At 38.2% G+C, this 22,432-nt stretch overlaps 1 protein-coding gene across 1 annotated transcript in view; it reads left to right on the top strand.

Annotated features, from left to right (window-relative positions):
- Positions 1-22,432, top strand: part of Dpyd (dihydropyrimidine dehydrogenase) — a 755,789-nt gene that overhangs the window by 539,292 nt on the left and 194,065 nt on the right. The window contains exons 17-18 of the mRNA XM_041647856.1: positions 9,469-9,589; positions 10,385-10,504. Coding sequence (XP_041503790.1) covers positions 9,469-9,589; positions 10,385-10,504 — 241 coding nt within the window. The remainder of the gene's footprint in view (positions 1-9,468; positions 9,590-10,384; positions 10,505-22,432) is intronic.

Here is a 22,432-nt window from a genome sequence, read left to right as displayed (position 1 = left end):
TATATCCTTCTTTGTAACTTAGCATAGGTGCTCATCATTTTTGATGACTAGTTAACAATGAAAAAGATAGATCTTGAAATTGATATGCCCCACATCATGTTCAGAGTCTAATCCCAACGTTTTTTTTTTCTTTAAATTCACAGTGGGGTATTTGCAATCAAGTTAAGGTATTACACAATAAGTTGATGATAGGAATAACACCATAAGGGCCAGTCCGATAAAGTGTAGTGCATCTAACTGTGGTCCCCAGATGTTCAGAGGCAGGTGTTTTGAACAAGTACACCTTCTCCAGCCTCAGAACCATTAGCACTGTCATTTGGGAGTAAAGAAGAAATGAGCTTGTGAAAAGTGAGTGAGAATACCTGGAGGTCATGGCAGAGGATGAAAATAGCACACAAAGAGCCCCAGGCAATCAGGAGTGGGAGACAGAGATGTAGTGCTTGCTGATTCTTACCCTATGAGGAAAATTGAAAGCTTCTGAGATAGATTCGCAGTGGAAAGCATCCACACCAAGAATGTCAGAGCAGTGCAACAATAGGGACAAGTAAGAACAAGCAGCAATAAGTCATAGTCACAAGGACAGTATTTAAAGACAGAGAAACCTTCCTCCTGCTTTCCTGACCATAAACAGTCTCTGCCTTCTCCACCAGATTTCCAGGTGCCAAGGTCTAATGGATAAGGTAGGGTCAGGGTTGAAACCCTGGTGATGCAGTACCAGAAAGATTCAGACAGAAAGGGCTGTGGGCAGCCTGAGGAATTCCGTAGAGTTTCAGGCTGCCATTGGGTCAAGAGACCTCCATGTAGTTTCACTGACTGAGGGATAGCTGCAGAAGGATTTCCACAAATCTTCTTGTAGATCAAGTGTGTGTGTGTGTGTGTGTGTGTGTGTGTGTGTGTGTGTGTGCGTGTACATATATTTGTTGGAATAAAAGAGAGTTCCACAATAGCCCAGAATGGAGCAAAGGTTTATTATTTGGGAATAAACTCACAGAAAGGTTAGCGATCCACAGTCCTCTGCATGCACTGGGAACTGGAAACAAATTCAGCAGCCAAGAGGTACATGCATACTTTTCATCTGCATTTATAGTACCACACCCAGAGTAGGCTACTATCTTAAAGGTATTGGCTGAAGGAGTTCTCACATCACCTACCCCTTTTGTCTAAATAAGAGAGTTCTAAGCCAAACTCACAAATATACAATAAGAACAAATATCAAGTATTGTCCAGGGAAAAAAAGAGGCAAAAACATGCATAAAAATTATAATTGCAACCAGCATGAACGACATCAAACAAGAAACATATGTTAAATATTTCTTTTTTTTTAAAATATTTATTTATTATGTATACAATATTCTGTCTGTATGCCTGAAGGCCAGATGAGGGCGCCAGACGTCTTTACAGATGGTTGTGAGCCACCATGTGGTTGCTGGGAATTGAACTCAGGACCTTTGGAAGAGCAGGCAATGCTCTTAACCACTGAGCCATCTCTCCAGCCCCTAAATATTTCAATAATTACCTTATCCTAAAGAGTCTAAGTCTTATATTAAAAACCGCTTGGCTATGTCATAAGAGGAAATTAACTATGACTATCCAGTCTTCAACCCCATCAAAGACCTGAGAAGGGACATAATATTACTTGAGTAAATAGGACGAGTGCAATCAAGGAACTTGCAAAAGGTCTAAGAATTGACAGAGACAACCAGCTACCAGGGCAATCACCAAAAGTCTCATTTGCCACTTTGGGACAACCAACTTTGTCTAATGCCTATCTGACAGACCATTTTCGGAGGCAGGAAAGTTTGAAAATTTTTTTTTACCCTGTCTTGGTAATATTTAGCAGTCTTTTTTCTTGTATCCTGATTGTCTAGTCACAGTACATTTTGTTAGTGGTTGACTTTGCCCAAAGAACAGGTTTGTCAAGAAGAAAACAAGCTCCAAGTCTTTGGTGCCCAACATTCTCTGGGGAATATATCGGTGTTGCTAGGAGCAATCATGTCTCATGTCAAGAGAATTCTAAGTTATTTAAATGTCATATTCTACAGTACCTTGAAGTGTTTGATGATTACCTATCTATGTGGAATGCAATCTCTATGCATTTAAAGAACCTGATTAGTCTAACTATGACAAACACAGATGACTATTGACCTATAATTCTTAATACCCATATAGCTTAAAGATTAAGGCTTCATATTAAAATATTAAACACTCTTTAAACAAATGTGAAGCAAATGAGGACAATGACCTCCAAAAGTAAAGAATATATAAGTATCTTGATCAGAGATAGAAATGTATAGTGCAATATTATAAATATATCCTAAAATTGCATCAATATACAAAATACCTTAAGCAGATGTAGAAACATGCATGCATACAATATAACAAAGTAACTTTTCATAGGTGCACAAATATTATAAACAGAAATAGGAGCATAGTCAATGTAACAATATGATTTGAATTTGTATCACTATACAAGAATCTATACCAATATAAATAGTCTATAAATAATAGCTCACAAATAATCTCACTATATATATCTATATACATACATACATACATACACACATATATTTCTATAGCTTGTTTTGGTTCCATAGAAAAGCAGATTTTTTTGAACCCTTGACTATAATACTGACACACAACAAGGTAGCCTTTATTTTTGTCAATGAACACAAAATTTAAGGAGATTCTGTAGTGTCTCAGACTCTTTGTTTACATATTAGATGAGGAGGAATACACAACCCTAAAAGGATTCATAGGCTGGTAGACAGAAAGAGGTGATACAAAGAATTAACCATTATAACCATGCTGACAAATGCAGTCAAGAGTAACATAGGGGCACACTCTAGAGATAGTCATTTACTAATTGATTCTGGGCTGAGGAGTGTGGGCTACTTTGTCCCACAAAGCTTCCATGAGAGATGTTAATCAGGCATAAGAGAAGGACATTCTGAGAGGTAGGGGCAGGGAAATAAAAAGGGTTTTAGGAAATAGAGTAGAGAAAGCTGTGTGTCTAAAGAAAAAACACACAAATGGCTCTATGACATTTTATACTGCCTTAGGCATAGGGAATCTCTGAAAAACACACACATAAAGTGATAGATGTAATTCTGTGGTAAAGCCTTTGCCTAGCAAGTTCAATGTTCTGCATTCAACCACTAGCCTAAAATATATACATATGCACATATACACACATGTACTCCTTGTTTTCATGTGTTATATTTTATTCATACAGTATGTTTTTGTTATCTCCATCTTATAAAACACTATCACTTTTTAAGAATAAGGATTATATCTATATATCCTAAACCTCTTTTGTCAAATGTAATATATAGAGTTTAAGATAGTTATCCTCAACCAAAATATTTTTATTATTATAATTTTTAAAAAGAGAGAAAAAAAGTCACTGTTGATTTTGTCAGTGCAAAGTCTATCATTAAGACATCCTTTCATGAATTGCTACTGTGTACCAGGTACTGATCTTCATATTCTGAAATACTCTGAAATGACAAAGTACTATGATGATAACTTTATTGACATTTTCTACCCATCCTCTATTTTATCACTTGGATTGTGTTTCTGTGTCTTCCTGGCTTTTATTCATTTTGGTACCCAAGATAAGTCAACTTCATTGACACATGGTCAACAAATACTTGCCAAAAGAATAGATTACCCAGAAGTCTTCCACAATCTGTGTTTTCATATGTGAGTCCCCTTAATTATTTTAACATTCAGATGAGGGTGTGACAGCACAGTATACCCATGATTCACTGAGCACAGTAAACTATAGAGTTTGCTATATTTTGGCCAATGCCTATATCACTGCAAAGGGTGTTTCTAGCACACTCAAATATTGCTCTGTTCTGCCCCCAGCTATTCTTCCTTCCTCTGGTGCAGTCTTGAGTCCAGCACCCAATGCTCTGCTTACCACTGCTACAGTTTTTCTTTTTGTAGAATTTCATATAAATGGACTCATGTGTAGCATGTAATCTCCTTCACTTCCTTCATACAAAGTATATTTTTAATGAGTACTAAATTGAGGCATGATTCCCTGGTTTGTTTCTGTTTCCCTCTGATTACTCTTATTAGATAGATGTGCACTGTATATTTATTAACTCACATACAAATGGACTGATATCGGGGCTACTTTGAAAAAGTTACTAGAATCATTCAAATGAAAAATCCTTGTTTGAAACAGAGTCACCGTATATTTTGAATATATGGTTGAATGGAATTTCTGAATAGTTACTAGGATTATGGCTGCTTCAAAAGCAAACTACCAAGATGTTTCCCAAAATAATTTTGCCACTCAAATCCTTAAGTAAGAAAAAAAATTCAAGAAACACGTGTGATAAGACATAAGTCCATTTAAACCATCTCCATGCCAACACACGGCCTTTGCAGTAACTAGTACTTTTACCTCAGTGAACTCTGCCCTAGTTTATTGACACAGAAAGATAAATTTGTCTTCTTTTCCTATTACCTTATACTTACATCTGGTCTCCAAGGTATAAATGAAGCTGGATCCTTTTATAGTTCCAGTTTACAGGGGATGGCTGAATCTCACTTCAGGGAGCAATTTTGCTAAAGGAGATGATGGTTTAGAACATGATAATGGGAAAGAAAATTAAGAAGATGAAATAGGCACTCAGATTGATCTTCCGGGCCCCAGTTCTCTCCATCAGAATGAGACGTAATAAAAACCCTATCCGGCTCTTGTCATGTCATGTGAATTAAGACTTAGGAGTTTCTTAGTGGAAAACATTTTATAACTGGTAACATTTTTCAGTGAATTCATTGAAATGCCATCTCCTAAGAAATCCATTTTGAAAAGAATTGTACAGACTGAAAATTACCAGGTAAATTGGAGAGAAATGTTTCTTCAAGTCAAAAACTTCACTTGGAGTTTAGTTTCTCAAGAAGTGCGCATGGCCTCACTCTGGGATGCTTTTCTTTTTAAGGGGATAAGGTTGGGGAGGGGTCACACCACTGAATTCTGCAGCCAGTGCCTGCTGGACAGCAGAGAAGGTATCGAAGGGCCTGGGAAGTGGAAGGGCAGGTGTTACTAGAATTAGAATTTAATGGCTTAATTCAGAAACCAAGCTTCACACTCATGGTCACACAGTGAAAGCCGTGAGAGGTGTAGGTTATGTACTGGATCTTCTAGTTTGTGCTGGGTCATTCCATGGGGTTTGCAGGACATTATCCAAGAGAAGAGTCGCCGTGTGCAGATGCAGATACGAGGATGCTCTCCATGTACACTTCACTCCCTCCTTCCCTTCGTCCTTTGCTGCTTTCCTTCTTGTCACTGAGACATAATTTCTCTATGTAGCCCCTCATGGGCCTGATACTTACAGAACAGTCCAAAGCAGTCCTGAAATTCATTGCAGTCATTCCTGCCTCAAGCCTCCGAAGTGTTGGATTGCATGCATGCTTTACTGTCTGTGGCTTCCATGAAAATTGTCAAATGGGCCAAATTTGTTTCTAGGCTGCTCTTGACCTCTTTATAGTGCTTCATAGCTGTGCCCCAGAACTTTTGGGCCATGTGGTACCCTTAAAAGCATCATCAACTCCCCAGGCCTGCCAATCATTCCTTTACGTCATCGGTGCCTTTCTGCTGCTGATGTCACTTACATGTCTGCCACAGGGAAATGTGATGTGGCTTAGAGCATGTTTCAGGTGCTCATATAAATAACAAAAGAGTTAACACGCATTAATATACATTCCATATACACACATATACATGCAGACATACCAGGTTCTCCTGAAAACAAGCTTGGAAGTTAAGATTAGGGACTGGCATTGATGCTATCTATAGAAAAATCAGTACAAGATTCCTACTTCCACCAGATTTTTGTGTTTATTAGATTCGGCGAAAGATGCGGTAAGCTATTGTTTTATTTTTAAAGCAACTGCACATTTTCTTCAGAATAAATTCTGATTTGGAGAACATTATTTTTAGACTCCATGCTTCTAGAATACCATTTATCATGAAGTATGCCCAGCTGTTCTTAAACACAGTAATAGCCTAATTTTTATTACTAATATTCTTTGTGTGTGTCTGTGTGTGTGTGTGTGTGTGTGTGTGTGTGTGTGTGTGTTAATTTACTGGAGCTGGAGGCACAGGTAGTTTGGAGCTGCCCAATAGTGTCACTGGGAACTGAACTGGACTCTTCTGCAAGTATAGCAAATACTTTTGACTGTTGATACATCTTCTCTGACCCAAACTTAGATTTTAATAGATATAAAAAGAAGTGACTTGAATTTTTCAGGAAAATGGATGGAGCTAGAAAATATCATTTTGAGTGAGGTAACCCAGACACAGAAAGACAATTATCACATGTATTCACTCATAAGTGGTTTTAAAACATAAAACAAAGAAAACCAGCTCATAAATCTCAATCCCAGAGAATTTAGACAACAATGAAGACACTAAGAGAGACATACATACATACATACAGAGAGACATGCGGAGTAGAGAAAGACAAGATCTCCTGAGTAAATTGAGAGCATGGGGACCTTGGGGGAGGGTTGAAGGGGAGGAGAGAGGCAGGGAGGGGAGCAGAGAAAAATGTAGAGCTCAATAAAAATCAATAAAAAAAGAACTAACTTAAAAATATGCCAAGTTCCTTGTTTTAAGAAATAAGGAAGAATTTATCCTGAGGCAAACAGATGTTGCTAAAGCCCAGAAACATGGATTCATGTTAAAAGCGGGAACATGACCTTTTATAGCCAAAGGATAATGTCACAAACACATCCATTCAAGGAATCCATGGAAGTGGTCCCTAAGGGAGCTGTAGCAACAGAAGGAGTTTCAGATGTTATCTTACAGCCCTTTTAGCCTTGGGGTTGGCTAAGGCTAGAGGCCTGCTCAGTTTAGTGAGATGTTTAGCTCACTAAAGAACGTTAGGTCAAATACAATAGTCAAGGTAAATAGCTTCTGAAGGGTATAAGACAGCCCAAGACAATTTTGGTAGTAGGTATTATACCAAGTTTTTAGTTCATTCTTTCTTTATTTCCACAGCACTTGTACTTTGGGTTCCCAGAAACTGTTGGCCTTTTTTTGCTTTATTTTTATTGGGTTTGGTCCTTTTAGCTATTTTGTTCTCTGTAGCAGAAAATGGCAACTGTTTCTATTTTTAAGATCTTGGAGAAAAAATAATTAGAAAATATGTAGATAAAACTTGAAAACATGATTTATTAAGAAAAGCAAAGCTTTCAAAAAAGCTACCAGAAAAAAAGGGAAGATCAAGGCACAGAAAAAGACATAGTATTCAGAACAAAATTTCATATCAGAATTGTGAAGATATGAAGGAAGTATTGACAGTTACATATCGTCTGTATTAGAATATTTACACAATAATGTTGGCCAGAAATTGTTTCTAAAATTCTCAAGCACTCGTTTTCAATTTTAGCTAGCTATGGTGTTTACTCCTAGCTGACTTGCTTGAGACCTGAAGATTAGAAGAGATGTGTTTGCATACATCTATCTCACAGAACTATAGGAAGCTCAAATCATGTTATCTCAAAAACAAGTACAATTATTCACTTATAAATGAACTGTATGTCTTTAGGAAACTAAAAATCTCCAAACAAATTTCAAATTCCTAAGAAAGGAATACCAAATACTTAAAGTAATCTACTTTAAATGAAACAAAACACAAGAACAATCTCTGACAATATTCAAAGTAAATTATAAATACATGGTGGTCAATAGTATTAAAAGTCACATAGAAGTTCTAACAAGTTATTAGTGTTTATGCTATTGGAACTGAATACAGTTTAAAATATATTTTTGTAATTCATACCAGGCTACCTTCTATATAGTAGGCTATTCAAGTGATCTTTAAATTATTGTCCAATTCTACTTGAAAGAGCACTTTCACAGAGGACATGCAATTCATATCATCTGGAGTTACTGTCATTTCTAAGCTAAGTCCCATGGAAATTCATAACTTAGAAATGAAAGTCTCAGGGATGCACTGCCATCACAATACCAATGCAGTCGCCATAAATATTTCATGAACATTGCATGGGCCAGGGCATATCTCCATTTTCATGAGTTAGAATTTGTACAGCTAAGTCTCCCGATTTTACTATTCATAATGCACCGTATGCCCCACAGAGCATTCCATATAGTGCTTTTTAATATTTATGTTTAATGAAGAAATTACTGTTCTGAAAAGTGAACAAGCCAAGCCAAAGATTTCTTGTTGAAAGTCTTGAGTTTGGTTCAAGTGAAATAACAATCAACAGAAATGACCTCACTGCAGTATCTCCGCCTAGAAACAGATAACTTTCAGAGAGGAAAGTATGGGGTGGCAAATCAAAGCTTGCTAAAATCAAGTGAAAAGGTTCTTTAAAGGTTGTAACATTAGAAATTTTGTCTTAGACAAACCCAAAAGATTAAAATACCAAAAACAACCTTTTTTTTCACACAAAACACTAATTACAAATGAAATATTTGCTGATTAATATATATATATATATGTTTATGTATTTTTTGGTTTTCCTTTTATCAAAAAATTTAACTAGTTAAGATAAAATTAACTAGTTTGATAATTAATTACTTTTGCATTTTTAAATCACATTTCAAAGCAAATTATCAGCACTAATCAGATTAAATTTTTCACTCAACATAGTAATAATAATAAAGCTATTGTATGTATTTAAATCAAGGACATTGTAACAGAAAAGTTGCTTAATGGGGAGGATGGGTGTCTTCCTCTAAATGATACTTGTCCCATGAGAAAATAAAAGCTTCAGAAGTCGCAGGAAACAGGCATAGGAAAAAAATTAAAAATGAGAATATTTCTTGCTTTTAAAAAGGGAATTTTTGATTTCTTTCATTTTGACCTATTTTTCAAATAGGGGAGTGTTGGAAAGACTTTGCTTATCTTAGTAACACCTAGGAAAGTAAGCTAACATCACTGTGAATGTCCTATGCAAGCCAGGGCTGAGAACCCATTTTATCCTGAGTACATACTGCATTCAGAAGAATGATTAGGTCTCAGAGTTTCTTTTGAATAGACTCCAACAAGAATCTGTCTCTTCTAGTAAAAACAGCTGATTTCACATTGGATACCATTCACCAGTCCAAAAAATTTTTTTAGACATGCAACAATGAAGATACTAAAAATTCTATGTTTCCTGAACTTTGAACCATGTGTTTATGTTGTGTTTCTGATATCGTTTACTGAAAATGAGAAACTTTTCCTGCATTTGCTTCTTCATAATTGTATTTTACAAAGACTCCCTTAAGGACTTTAACCTTTCCAGAATGACTTCAAAGTGCACCTGAAGTATGCCTGCCTTAGCTCCCTAATGCACTTACGAGTCTGAGAAATGTATCACGTAGGTTTTGGTCCCCTCCACTCATCTTGCAGATGCCCAGCTTTGATATTGTTTGGGGGCAAATTATCATCACAACTCTTTAATTAGGTTCTATATTTAACTGACCTATTTGAACAGGATCCAGAGCTGGTGAGGAACATCTGTCGCTGGGTTAGGCAAGCTGTTCGGGTTCCATTTTTTGCCAAGTTGACCCCAAATGTCACCGATATTGTAAGCATCGCAAGAGCAGCGAAGGAAGGTAAGAGCTGGCATTACATTAGTTTCCCAGTTACTAATGCTTCCCCAATGGTGCAGACGTGCTGAAGCGGATCTTTTCCACACACATCTGTAAGCCTGTTCTTTTTAAGAACTATATTACATGGACCACTGGTTTTACCAATGCACGACATATACCTAGTTTTGAAACACAGAATCACAGTTTACACATCTTAGCAAGCTTGAAATATGAAACAATAATCTACAGTCCTAACAGAGAACTCAAAAGTTGAGGGCCCCAATGTGTACTGGTTTGTAACGGCTTTTGCATCTGTGATACAGCTACATCCGCACTAAATTTACTTTTGTGTCCCTTGCATTTGTGAAGATGAAGCCCAATGTCTTAAACACTTTAATGTACAAAGACACTGTAAATTACTCAGAAATTTGCACTGGTTGGAAAACCTTGACATTGATATATCCATCTAATGATTCATGGTAATTAAAACTTTAAAACATATCTAAATTGTTGTTGTTTTGTTGAAACAGGATTTATTTCAGTAGCCCTGGCTGTACTAGAACTCTCTTTGTAGACCAGGCTAGCCTGGAGCTCACAGAGATCCACTTGCCTCTGCTTCTGTATTGCTGGGATTAAAAGCACGTGCTACCACTACCCAGATTTAAAAAGAAAAAAAAATCTAACATTTAAGCCTACCGGGAACAGTCAAATGAAAGCAGACGTTTGGGGGAAGGAATTTTAAAGTTGCATGGGCCTGAATGGGTTTCAACCATCCTTTCTTCAAGGTCTAAAGACAAATGTTCGCATGGTTTCTCACAGGTGGTGCAGATGGTGTTACAGCCACCAACACTGTCTCGGGCCTGATGGGATTGAAAGCCGATGGCACACCCTGGCCTGCCGTGGGCCTTGGAAAGAGAACCACATATGGAGGAGTATCAGGTTGGTATTTCTCTTTCCTTGCATTTTACTACATTAGACATTGGCGGAAGTCAAGACATTGGTGGGGGGCAAGAGCGTCTTGTGTTTTGTGATCTGAGATTCTGATGTAACTCATTACTGGTCACTTTCTCAACTGTTGTGGTGGAACAAATTAACTACGAGGCGACAGTTACTATTGGGTGCAATGAGAGAGGACCAGAAAATGGCCATGTTGACTCCCTTCTCTCCTGACCTCCACTTTCCTTGGAGTTTTTCAATATCACAGCCACATTGTCCCTTATTAGTGAAAGCTAACAGCATGGCCTCTTGAGAAAAAAAGTACCTCAATTATAAAACCTTTCTGATAGTCATAAAGCCGTTTGCATCCTTCTTAGACTCTTAATATTATCCATTATCTTTAAAACATCCTGTTTTCACAACTCGGAGCTAACCACTAAAGCGCAGTGTTTAGCTTCAGCTGATGAAACACAGGGCTGACCTCTCACTATTGCTTATTCTTTCTCACCCTCTTATACTTGAATTTGATAAAAAGAGAGAAGTTTACTTCCAAGGTGCATTCTGGTCTTGTTGCCCTCCACACTCTGTTGCTGTGACAACATGAACTTGGCCTTGCAGGGACAATGCTGCGAGGTCCTTGACTATCTTGATATGGGTGTTAGTTTCCTTGGTGATAGAGAAAGGGAGTAAATATACATAAAGCAGTGGTGCCCCACTGTTCAAGAAAGGCATCGCTGAATCAGGCCAAAGTGCACTTTTGGAAGGGTCCGTACTGGCAGCCAAAGCCTTGTCTATGCTGAAGAAGTCTACAACGTCCACGCGCCAGGGTAAAACTACAGGGTCACAGAGCTACATTATGCTTATAATTGAATGCTCGGGACACCATGTCTGAAGGAGGGAAGAGACAAGCAGCCCCTGAGCCATCAAACAGGGTCTTAACTCTTACTCTCATGGGAAATAGCACCGTCTGTGTTAGCAAGGGTCCTAGAAAGAGACAAGAGACTCTGCAGTTGGGCCTTGACGTGGGCTGCTTTTTCTGTCAGCTCGTTTCAATTTTTTTCCAGCCTGTCATGTTGACAGCAAGAGAATAAAGGAGGTCACAGAGGGTGCCGAGCATTAAAAATTAATGGAAGAACTATTGAGGTAGTATTTTATATAAGTAACACCATTCACGTTTTCTCATTTAAGCTGCAATTTCTGAATATTTTCGCTTGCTATAACTCAGTCTAATAAAACTTTGAAATTGCAGCATTAGAGCGAGTCTCTCATGTTTCAGTCTTTATCATACATACATTGAACACAAGCTGTACCTCAGGGCCTGTTAACATTTCCAGGAAAACTCCATTTCTGAGATTTATAAATACATATATAAAAATTCGCTTGGGCTGTAAGCTCAGCTAAGCTGGCATTGGAACTCTCATTTTAAACAACAAAATGTCCCTCACATCTTTAAGGGGCCTGTCCCCCATTTCTAATACGTTCTATATTAAATTCACCCACACCATACAATCTGTTTTGAAAATAACCTTTCTCCACATGGACAAAACCAATACAGTCTTTCCCTTTAAAGAAATACTTGCTGTAGTTTAAAAGGAATAGGACCAGAAAAGCAGCTTAAACCGGCAATAAGATGTTCCAGGGTAGAAGCAAGGGCTATGGCAAAGTACCTTCAGCATACATCACACAAAACCTAGCCTAGTAAAACTGCTAATAACACAGGTTTCAAATTTCAGCGAAATACTTTTGCTATTCTCTTCTATATGGTTGTCAGAACTTCAAAGTCTGGTCCAGCGTAGAAAGCCACACAAAATATGCTGAATATTTTTACAAGATTAAAAACAATTGTTGCCATACATGGTTACTATCATCCCGAGGGTTTCCTCAGAACCCTGAAGCGCCAGTTTTTACAACTATTTGAGTTGGGATTTTTTAAGAGAAGCTGAGTAATTGTTTGGAGTGGTCACCTGACAGCAAATGCCTAGACTGCCAGAGAAGGATGTTGTCAATGTTTTTTCCAGTTCATTATTCAAGCTTTCTATTTTGTTCAAAATACTCTTTCTGGCATTGGAAATAGAAGTTACGTGTTGCTAAGAAGAGAAGAATAATTATCAAGAGAAATTATGTTATATACATGATATATTTCTACATTTCTTTTTAAAAGATGTTTCATGTTTTATTTACTTATTATGTGTATTTGTATCTAAGTGTGGATTTATTCAAGTGAGTGTTGGTGCCTGAAGTATCTTGAAAAGTTTGTCTGATTCCCAGGAACTAGAGTTGATGTGGTTGGGAGCCTCCAGATGTAGGCATTCAGACCACTCAGTGCCTCTGCAAAAGCAATATAACACCAGGCAGTGGTGGCACACGCTTTTAATCTCAACACTCAGAAGGCAGAGGCAGGTAGATCTCTGTAAGTTCCAGGACAGCCTCGTCTACAAAGCGAGTTCCAGGACAACTAGGGCTATTATGCAGAAAAATTCTGTCTCAAACAAACAAACAAACAAACAGAAAAAGCAATATAGGTGTGCTGAGCCATCTTTTCGGGCCATATTTCAGTACTTTTTAATTTGTTTTAATTTTATTACCTCTTTGCAAATTTTGTATAATGTATTTTGATCATATTCATCCTCTCCCAACTGTTACGACACCCCTCCCCCTCATCCCCAATCGAGACAATCTTGTGAGGTTTTGTTTTCATTGTTTCGTTTTGTTATGGTTTGTATTTTAATCTATCAAAACCCATTTATGCTGATCAATACTCCCCAAAGGTATGGTCTTCCGCTGGATCAGGGTCCACTTAGGGTCTAACTCTTAGAGAAAACTGACACTCCTTCTCCCAGCAGCTTACAACTGCCAATAGCTCCTTGCTATTGTATGGAGTAGGCTTTCTTGGCCACATAGCCTCTCCATGCTGGAATTTGGTCTGTCTCTGGCTCGCAGAGGTTTTGTGCATGCTTTTGTCAACACTGTGAATTCATATATGCAGCCGCCTTACTGTGCCAAGAAGACACTGTTTCCTCATAGTTGTTAACTACCGCCTCTGGCTCTTAACCCTTTTGCAGTGATCCCTGGGCCTTGCGACGAGGGGCTGTAGTACAGATGTTCCATTTAGGTACAAAGGGCAGTAGTGCCCTTTGGGAAGATGAACTCAACTAAGGCATGCCAATCAAATTGAGTTGTTTCTCATATCTTTATTCCAGATTCTACGGCACTGGTTTTCAAATATTGTTTTCCAATCATGTATGTGCTATAGAATTAAGTTTAATGTATTTTAACATTTATTTTGAAATATGCGTATCTGCATGTGTCTGTGTATGAAGTTGTACTCCCGAGTGCAGTAACCATAGAGCCAGAGGTGTAGGATCCTATGAGGCTGGAGTTATTGGCATTTGTGAGCTTCCTGATGTGGGTGTTGGGAAATGAGCTAAGGTCCTCTGAAAGAGTCATATATGCTCTTAATGACCGATTCACTTCTCGGGCCCTTGCAATCAACATTTGAATAAATAAAATTAAATGCAAAAGTAAAACGAAATGAAATGCTTTACACAGAGTTGTAGAAAGTGTTGTCTGGTCAAATTTCTATGTCAGTTGTGTATGTATGATGAGCATATGTGCAAAACATGCAAAAATGTGTGAAATGTGTTTTCACTGTGGCACATGTCAAAATCCTTTGAAGTTGTAGTGTTCAAAGAAAGGTGCGTTTCTTAAATAAAAGAAGTCAGTTGGCCTATAAGAACCTAACATCTACTTGCTGCAGTTTGAACTATATTTGGAAAGGGCTTTAGTACTCCATCCTGAGGATCTGTCCAATGTTTTGCGATTTTATAACCTGCGTGTTTTCCAAACTGGAGGAGTGGAATCAGATGAGGCCAATCAATGTAGATTGGGCTTAAGGACACAATCTAAAAATCTTTTTTTTTTATTGAGAAAAGGAAAAAAAAGTTTCCCCTCCTCCCTGCCTTCCATTTCCCTCCCCCTCCTCCCACTCTTCTCCCCCTCCCCCCACTCCTATCCCCCTCCCTCTCCAGTCCAACGAGCAGTCAGGGTTCCCTGCCCTGTGGAAAGTCCAAGGTCCTCCCGCCTCTGTCCATGTCTAGGAAGGTGAACATCCAAACTGGCTAGGCTCCCACAAAGCCAGAACTTTAAGTAGGATCAAAACCCAGTGCCATTGTCCTTGGCTTCTCATCATCCCTCATTGTTCTCCATGTTCAGAGAGTCCGGTTTTATCCCATGCTTTTTCAGTCATAGTCCAGCTGGCCTTGGTGAGCTCCCAATAGATCAGCCCCACTGTCTCAGTGGGTGGGTGCACCCCTCGTGGTCCTGACTTCCTTGCTCATCTTCTCCCTCCTTCCGCTCCTCATTGGGACCTTGGGAGCTCAGTCCAGTGCTCCAGTGTGGGTCTCTGTCTCTATCTCCATCCATCACCAGATGAAGGTTCTATGGTGATATGCAAGATATTCGTCAGTATTGCTATAGGATAGGGTCGTTTCAGGTTCCCTATCCTCATCTGCCCAAGGAACTAGCTGGGGACATTGCCTTGGGCTCCTGGGAGCCACTCTAGGTTCAAGTCTCTTGCCAGCCCTAAGGTGGCTCCCTTAACTAAGAATTGTGCTCCCGTGCTCCCCTATCCAGCCTTCCTTTATCCCAATCATCCTGTTTCCCCAAGTTCCCCCATCCTCCCCTTCTCACTTTTCTCTCCCCATCTCCCCTTACCCCCAACCCACCCCACCCCCAAGATCCCACTTTCCTCCTCGGCAATTTTGTCTACTTCCCATAGGCAAGAGGATAACTATATGTTTTTCCTTGGTTTCTCCTTCTTATTTAGCTTCTTTAGGTTTACCAATTGTAGACTCCGTGACCCTTATTTATGGCTAGAAACCAATTATGTGTGAGTACATCCCATCTTAAAGGAATGACCTACTAAACAGAAAGCCAGTCCTAAGAGAAGCACCTGGCCAGATTCATGCTTGTAGGAGGAGTCCACCGAGGGCTGACTTAAAGATCAGGAGATCAAATGGTGAGAATAGTATCCATGTCCAAGAAGGATAATAAATATTCTTGAAATTAGGATAGCTGACTAAGCTCCGCATCTTATAAGTATTTCTCTTTAAGTCATTAATATGGAGTGGGTGGGAAGGCGCAGAAAGTAAAGGCACTTGCTCAGAACCCACATCGTAGAAGGAGAGATCCCACTGGGGGTGATGGTGGTCGTCTGACCTTCACAAGTATGCAGAAGCGCTCAAGCCCTTCCCCTATATACATCATTAGTAAATAAATGTAAGAAAATAATTGCTTTTAATGACTAATTATTCTCTATTCTTCTATGGACAGTAAGTAAAATCGTCCTAAGTTGTTACCAACTAATGGTCTTATTTCTACAATGTAGGCAGGAAATTTGTTTTATCCAATAGCAGCTAGTTCAGGGACTATTACACAAGGAACTAAATTGTGTGTGTGTGTGTGTGTGTGTGTGTGTGTGTGCGTGCGCAAGTGTTCAGAAAAAGAAAATATTCATTGATGTTTATCTATGTAATTGGGAGGAGCCCTGTATAAATTCTGTACCTGAGTGGATAATTTTGTTTTCTTACTTTAGATTCAATTTTTTTTCTGTCTCTACTTTAAAATTTTTCACCATTTTCAAATCATGTTCCCAAATAATAAAAGCATCTTCATGCAGCCACACTCAGTGATTACTACCATCCAACTGAATAAATGGTGTCACTCAGCTGTGGTGGGATATTACACACAGTCTTCCCTGTGGGTAAGCTTCACTTAAAGACTGTTAAGAGTGAGTCCTCCGTGGCATTGGCTAAAGGTATGTCTTTCTTACAGCTGACATTGGAGGGTAGCCTTTGCTCCTTTACAGATATACAGGGAGAAGAGTAGTTGTATTTCTTTCAGTGGGTTTACTTATTTGAAGACATTTTCTTTCACTGTTCCAGTGCTTTTAGTTTTGTTCATTCTTGGGGAAGAGCATATCCGTCAGAGCTGTTTTGTTCCATTCCATTCCCTGAATGTATGTTGTCTGTCACACATGTAAACACGCACTTAGGGAAAAGTTATTAAATCTCCCTGCAGATGGCATTTTAAATAATCCTTCAGGCTTCGAGAAATTTGTTTCCAAGCAGCTTAAAAGCAGACTCCTTGTTCTGAGCTGTTTTGTTTCCCAGTTTTGTTGTAACTTCCCACAAAAGAGAAACTCCTTATTTTAAAATTTTGAATGTTTGCTTGAAATTTCATCATGTATATACTAAATTAAAAGAATAGCTCCCACTGTATTTGGTATTAAACCTAATGAGCTTGTATTATTGATTTCTGAATAATTTACCAAAGATGGCCTTCAAGTCTGACGTTAGAGTCCGAAAGTGCTAATCACGGACAGAATGTGGTAGAAGATGTGAGAAACGATTGTTTCTTTCTCAGGAAATGATAATAGCCAGACTCATAGATTCTCCTTACAGTCTTCGGGTAAATAATACATCATTTGAAGTTCTACTATGTGGACTTCAATTTACAGTTGGATAATTCATAAATAAGTTTCATCATTAAAAACTACCCACCTAACAAAATACAAGGCAAAAATGTTAACACGAATTTTTAGCCTTGTAATGGTGTAGGACTAAGAATATACAGTATTTCATTGATAAAACTTTCATAGCAGATCCTTAAAAAACTCATACAGTATAGTGGCTTTAAATTTTTTACAATAAATTTTTATTACATTAATTATTGTGTGTGTGTACATGTGTAAGCATGATAGAGTGTTTACATGAAGGTTGGACAGCCTGAAAAAAGTCAGTTCTTTCTCACCATGTAGGTCCCAGGAATCACACTCAAGGTCCCTGACTTTTCAACATAGGCCTTCACCCTCCGAACCATCTCACTACTCCAAGATTCAGATATTGACTTCACTTGCATAATTTACAGTGATTTTAAAGATCATCACCGAGGGTGAATTTTTGGATTAATGTAACTTAACAGAGCCCACTCTGTCACTAGATACTTCATGAACACAAATCCATTGTAATCCAAATTCATGACAGAGTTAAGCTTATATTGCTGGAGTCCCAATGACTTTGTGTAAATCTGGTAAGGTGGTAAAACACACAGTAGATAAGAAATTCAAAAGTTTTAGTTATACTTTTCTTTAAATATCTATTTTCAAACACACAAGCTATAGCTGATTTTGACAGATCATTATAGCACTTATATTTCACATCACAATTATACCAGAAAATACAGTGTTGATATTTTTTATAAGGAAGTAGTCATTAAAAGGTTGCATTTTTTTTAATGTGTCAATCACATGATTACCGATGCATAAAATCCTTTTAGAAAAACACGCCTACTATCTTTCATAGAATTTAAGCTATCTATTGTCACCACCCTTATCAATAAGAGCTAAAGACTTAACAGTGAAATGTTTGAAATAATTTAATAGGTAAAAATAAAATTTAGGAAAATTCATGCTACTAGATCATGCCACAAGCAATCATTTAAAAGAGAATATTCTGTTTTATTCTTGCCTTTACCCCACCCATTTTGTGTATATATAAAGAGTTACAAAAATTGTGATCTGTAATTGCCTTATATAGAACATCATTAGAGTATCCAAAGTTTAACAAGTCCAATTACAAAGACCCTGTTACATAAACACCTGAGTTGTATTTGCAGAGCAGTTCAAGGTAGGCATATGAAATAAAGATGCTGAATTACAATTTCCATTATAAATTATCACTTTGGTCCAGAGAAGCTCACCATTAGAAATATACTCATTTAAATAATGCTCACTTGAAAATGCCCATGTACTACTGACAAGGTGCCCCTCTTCATTGTGTTACCTTTGCTGCAGCTCGGATTCCTCACTGTTTAGCTACCTCTGGTCTATGCAGGAGGTCAGAGTCCTAATAATAGATTTTCTTGACAGTGAGCATGCCTGCTACCTGTCCTACACAAATCTCACTGTTCATGTTTGCGTCATGGCAACAAAGCAGACAGAAGGAAATGCCATGTGCAGAGTTGGAGGCACAGTCTTGCCTTGCCTTGACATTCCAACCAAGTAGCAGTTATAAGATGTATATTTTTTTCTAAGACTAGGCTGCCGTATCCATAGATGCTTACAGCTCGTCAACAGACAGGGGCAAGGGTGAAGGCTTAAGGTACAGATCAAGGTATCTCTCCTTAGATATTTTTAAATAGCCATTGTTCTGCAGATAAATGAATAAACAGTATGTAAGAGTCAACAAAATCACAGATCCTCTGATAATCTCTCTGTGTGTATAAAATTAGGAAAATAAATTAATATCTGCACCAATTCCTATAACATTTGATTGACTTTGTAAACTAAAAGACCTGACAAGCATATTATGAGAACTTATCTTTGCAGCAATGGCAATGAATTATTAAATTTCTTTCCTTGTATGTGTATGTTTTTATCATAAAGAATGTTGTCAAGCTTGAAATTAATCCCAAAAAAAGGTTCTATTATGAAAATGAAACTACAGAGTATTGTGTCAATGTCAGCGCTTGAATTTAAATATTCAGAGATTCATGCATATCTACTGCACTAAAATATCAGTGTAGGTACACGTCAGTGGCTGTTTAATTTAGGAGTACACATCTCTGTAAGCCTCCGAAATGGTTCACTGTGTCACAGTCTCATCCAGAACACCGGTACAGTACATTGGATTAATTAACGAAATCCTTGCAGAGAACTGAGTTCTCAGTATGTCAAGATTTCAGTTTTATGTTAAATATTTTCTAAAGGCCAGACCTTGAAATCTCAGGGGTAGTCCCAAGCAGTGAGCTGTGAATTTAACCATAGGCTAACTGCTAATGATAAGGAAAAGAGTCCTCGCTGAGGCAGCTGTAATACAGTCATTGGATTAGGCTATCAATCACTCGGCTCCCCCAGGAAATGAGGAAGAAGAAGACCAAACAGTGAAAAGGGAAGTTAGGAAAAGAAGGGCATGATTTGAATGAGATTCCTCACTATCTTTTCTCTTGCTTCGTCGAAAATCCCTCGGCATCGGGGACTGGCGAACTTCCCTTCTTTACTCCTGGAAGGAACACATTTATTCTTCATGACTAAAAGGCTATCACAACACCCTTGCCTCTGCTCATCTGACGATCTTTAACCCTGCTAGATGCAAATGCCTGATAACATAAAAAATAATAACCTTTAGTTTTTGAATTTAAGATTTATATTGCTGGTTGTTGCTAGATACAGAATTCATTTGGTTATGGTAAAAGGAAATAATGCTGCATTGTATTCTAAAAGGCAGTCGTTTCAATTATGGGTATCCACACAGTGGCCTGGGAGTGTAGTAAAGAGAGTTGAGTATGCATGGGAGCCTGGAGGGCATTTTAGGATACTATTACTGGCCCTCTTCCCCAGGACTTTGGGTTTTGTAAGGGGAATGGGAAAGGGCCTGAGAGTGTGATGCCCTTGCTGCTGCTCTGGGGAGAGCACTCTGGGAAGAGCTGCTGAAGAGAAGCTGGTGTTATTAAACACATTAGTTTGAATATCTTATTTCCAAAATAAATTCAAAAGCTGTATTCTGTATTAAAAAGCTAGAGAACTGTGACATTCAATAAACCAATAGTCTTTGGCCATGGTCAGGTATCTGAAACAAATTATCATAAGTAGCATCAGAACTAATTCTTCAAAAACAATAGAACACAGAATCACAAGCCTCAGAAGAGACAAGCGCATGATACATCATTTAAGGTTACAAGTTGAAAGCCAACACTTGCTTATGCAAAGAGAATCCGGTCTGAGCGCCTCTGGAGATAATTTATGAATATCCGCAGTCCTTTGAAAAGCAAACAGGTGTGAGAGGCAGACAAAGGTAAAATTAAACTCAGATCTGTGAAAGACAATGCTTTCCTTTCTTTGTGAAAACAGTAATACACTAAAAAAAAATAACTCCTGTCTGGGAAGAAGGACTTAGAGTAAATTTATGTATTTTCTCAATCCCTTAAAAATGTAGAAAAGAGTGTGGCAGCTGCTGATTGTTACTGTCGATTTAGTGATCCCCATGCAAAGGTTATCCATTTACAAGGAAAAGATAAGCAACCGTCGGTGAGACTAAGCTAAGCTCTGAGGATGAAGCAGTCCCTCCTTTAGCACAGTTACGCTGTGCACTGACAGTCTTCATCTTCCAGAGTCATGTGCTTAGTCTGTTCATGGTTCCACCCAGCAACCATGGACATTGTTTTACAGTCTGCTGGAGGCATATGTCCTGGTCTTCAGTCCCAGGGGCTCAGTACCATGTGAGTTCCAAAATCTCAACAGGTGCTGAAGGATGGGACGTAGAAAAACCTTGGCAATGTGCAGTTAGCATGTGATAGTCCAGCTGCAGACTGCCAAGATAGAGCAGAAGGTATGGTCAGAGTTGAGATCAGAGTGAGGGGCAGAAAGGAATATGGCTATGCCAGCTTCTCTCTACTTGGTTGAAGGTTCCAACAGTTCAACTCAACCCAGTGTGATGGTTGAATAGAATGATATGTTTGAGCATATTATTCTCTTAGACTTGATCAATTTGTGGTATATGTTTATGCACATCATTCTGTGTGAGAGTAGCAATGCATGTTCATAATATAAGCATACCATAATGGCTTCTTTATTTTATTTGTGTTCACCTTTATTCTGATAACCAGGCCTTAAAACATAAACTTAATTGTCTCTTAAAGTAATAGACCTTGAATTTTAAGGGAAAAAATTGTCTGGATTTATAAATCTCAACAGGCATGTTCCTGTATATTGTTGGTGGCTTTTGAAAATTTGTATTCACAGACTTCTGTTAGAAAAATGGCCAACATTCAGATTAACTAACAGCTATGTAGCAATAGCGAGGTGTTTGATACGATTTTTATTTGTGTTGCACATTACTGAATAATATACACGTAGCATTATTTAAACAACCCTATGAAGATGATGTCGCTAGGCCCATTTTACAGATAATTAGTTAAGCAAATCACAGAGAGAGTCTGCATACTCCAAAGATGTCATAAACTAAGTTCAAACTCAGATCTTTCTCCAAAGATAAGCCACCCAATTTTCTTTTAAATCATTGTCTTCTGGGATCTGGTACAGTAAATTTCTGTCTGAATATGAAGTACCCGTTAAATTCTGACAGGGTACAGGCATTACTGAGAGATGAATATATCCACTCTGGGTTTAAAAACACCTATGAGTATATACTTCTGAAAACGTTGTTACTTATATCGAGCTGGGTAAAAGAGAGACAATCCCAGACAGTTTGTTCCAAGAAGTAAAGATGAAGGCAGGATTCAGTCATTTTTCTTGAGGTATAAGTATGTAAGGTTTTCTTGAAAAGAAACATTCATCAATATAGCAATAAATAACTTTATTTCTTACTGACTTGAATGAACTATGGGGTGCTTGGTCCAACCATGCTGTTGAAACAAACTCTGGATGCTATTCTTCATTTCCTGTTTCCAATCCTCTGTCAGTTACAAATCTCTCTGTTCCTGGGGCTGTCTCACAGTCTTTCCCTACAGATCTGTCTTTCTCCCCCGTAGCAGCATCGTCTCCTTTATGATTTCAACTGAGCTTGCAACAAAGCACCAGGAAGCAATTCAGATACACTGCCTTTTCATCAAGTGGCAAGAAAGAAAAGGACATTTTGAAGATAGTGAGATGGGGGTGGGGGTGATGTTAATACCAAAGCCTAAAGTGTAAGCTTTCTCAAACAAAACCAAGGAACCTCTACTACTTTTCCCTCCCTCCATTCAAAACAAGACAGAATCTGAGTTAAATCAGGAAATAAGCAAATTAGGCTCTTAGCACATATCTAGTGTGATACACTATGCGATATTTTAATTAGTATTAAATAATTTAGAAACAAGTGTGTGAATTAAAGTCCAACAAATGTTCTGGAATTGGTCTGACTTCTATCATTGCCG

The sequence above is a fragment of the Microtus oregoni genome, unplaced genomic scaffold (genome assembly GCF_018167655.1).
Source record: "Microtus oregoni isolate MIOR12 unplaced genomic scaffold, Mior012 000000F_ref0000247, whole genome shotgun sequence".
Taxonomy (NCBI): Eukaryota; Metazoa; Chordata; class Mammalia; order Rodentia; family Cricetidae; genus Microtus; species Microtus oregoni.
This window is presented reverse-complemented; position numbering and strand designations above follow the sequence as displayed.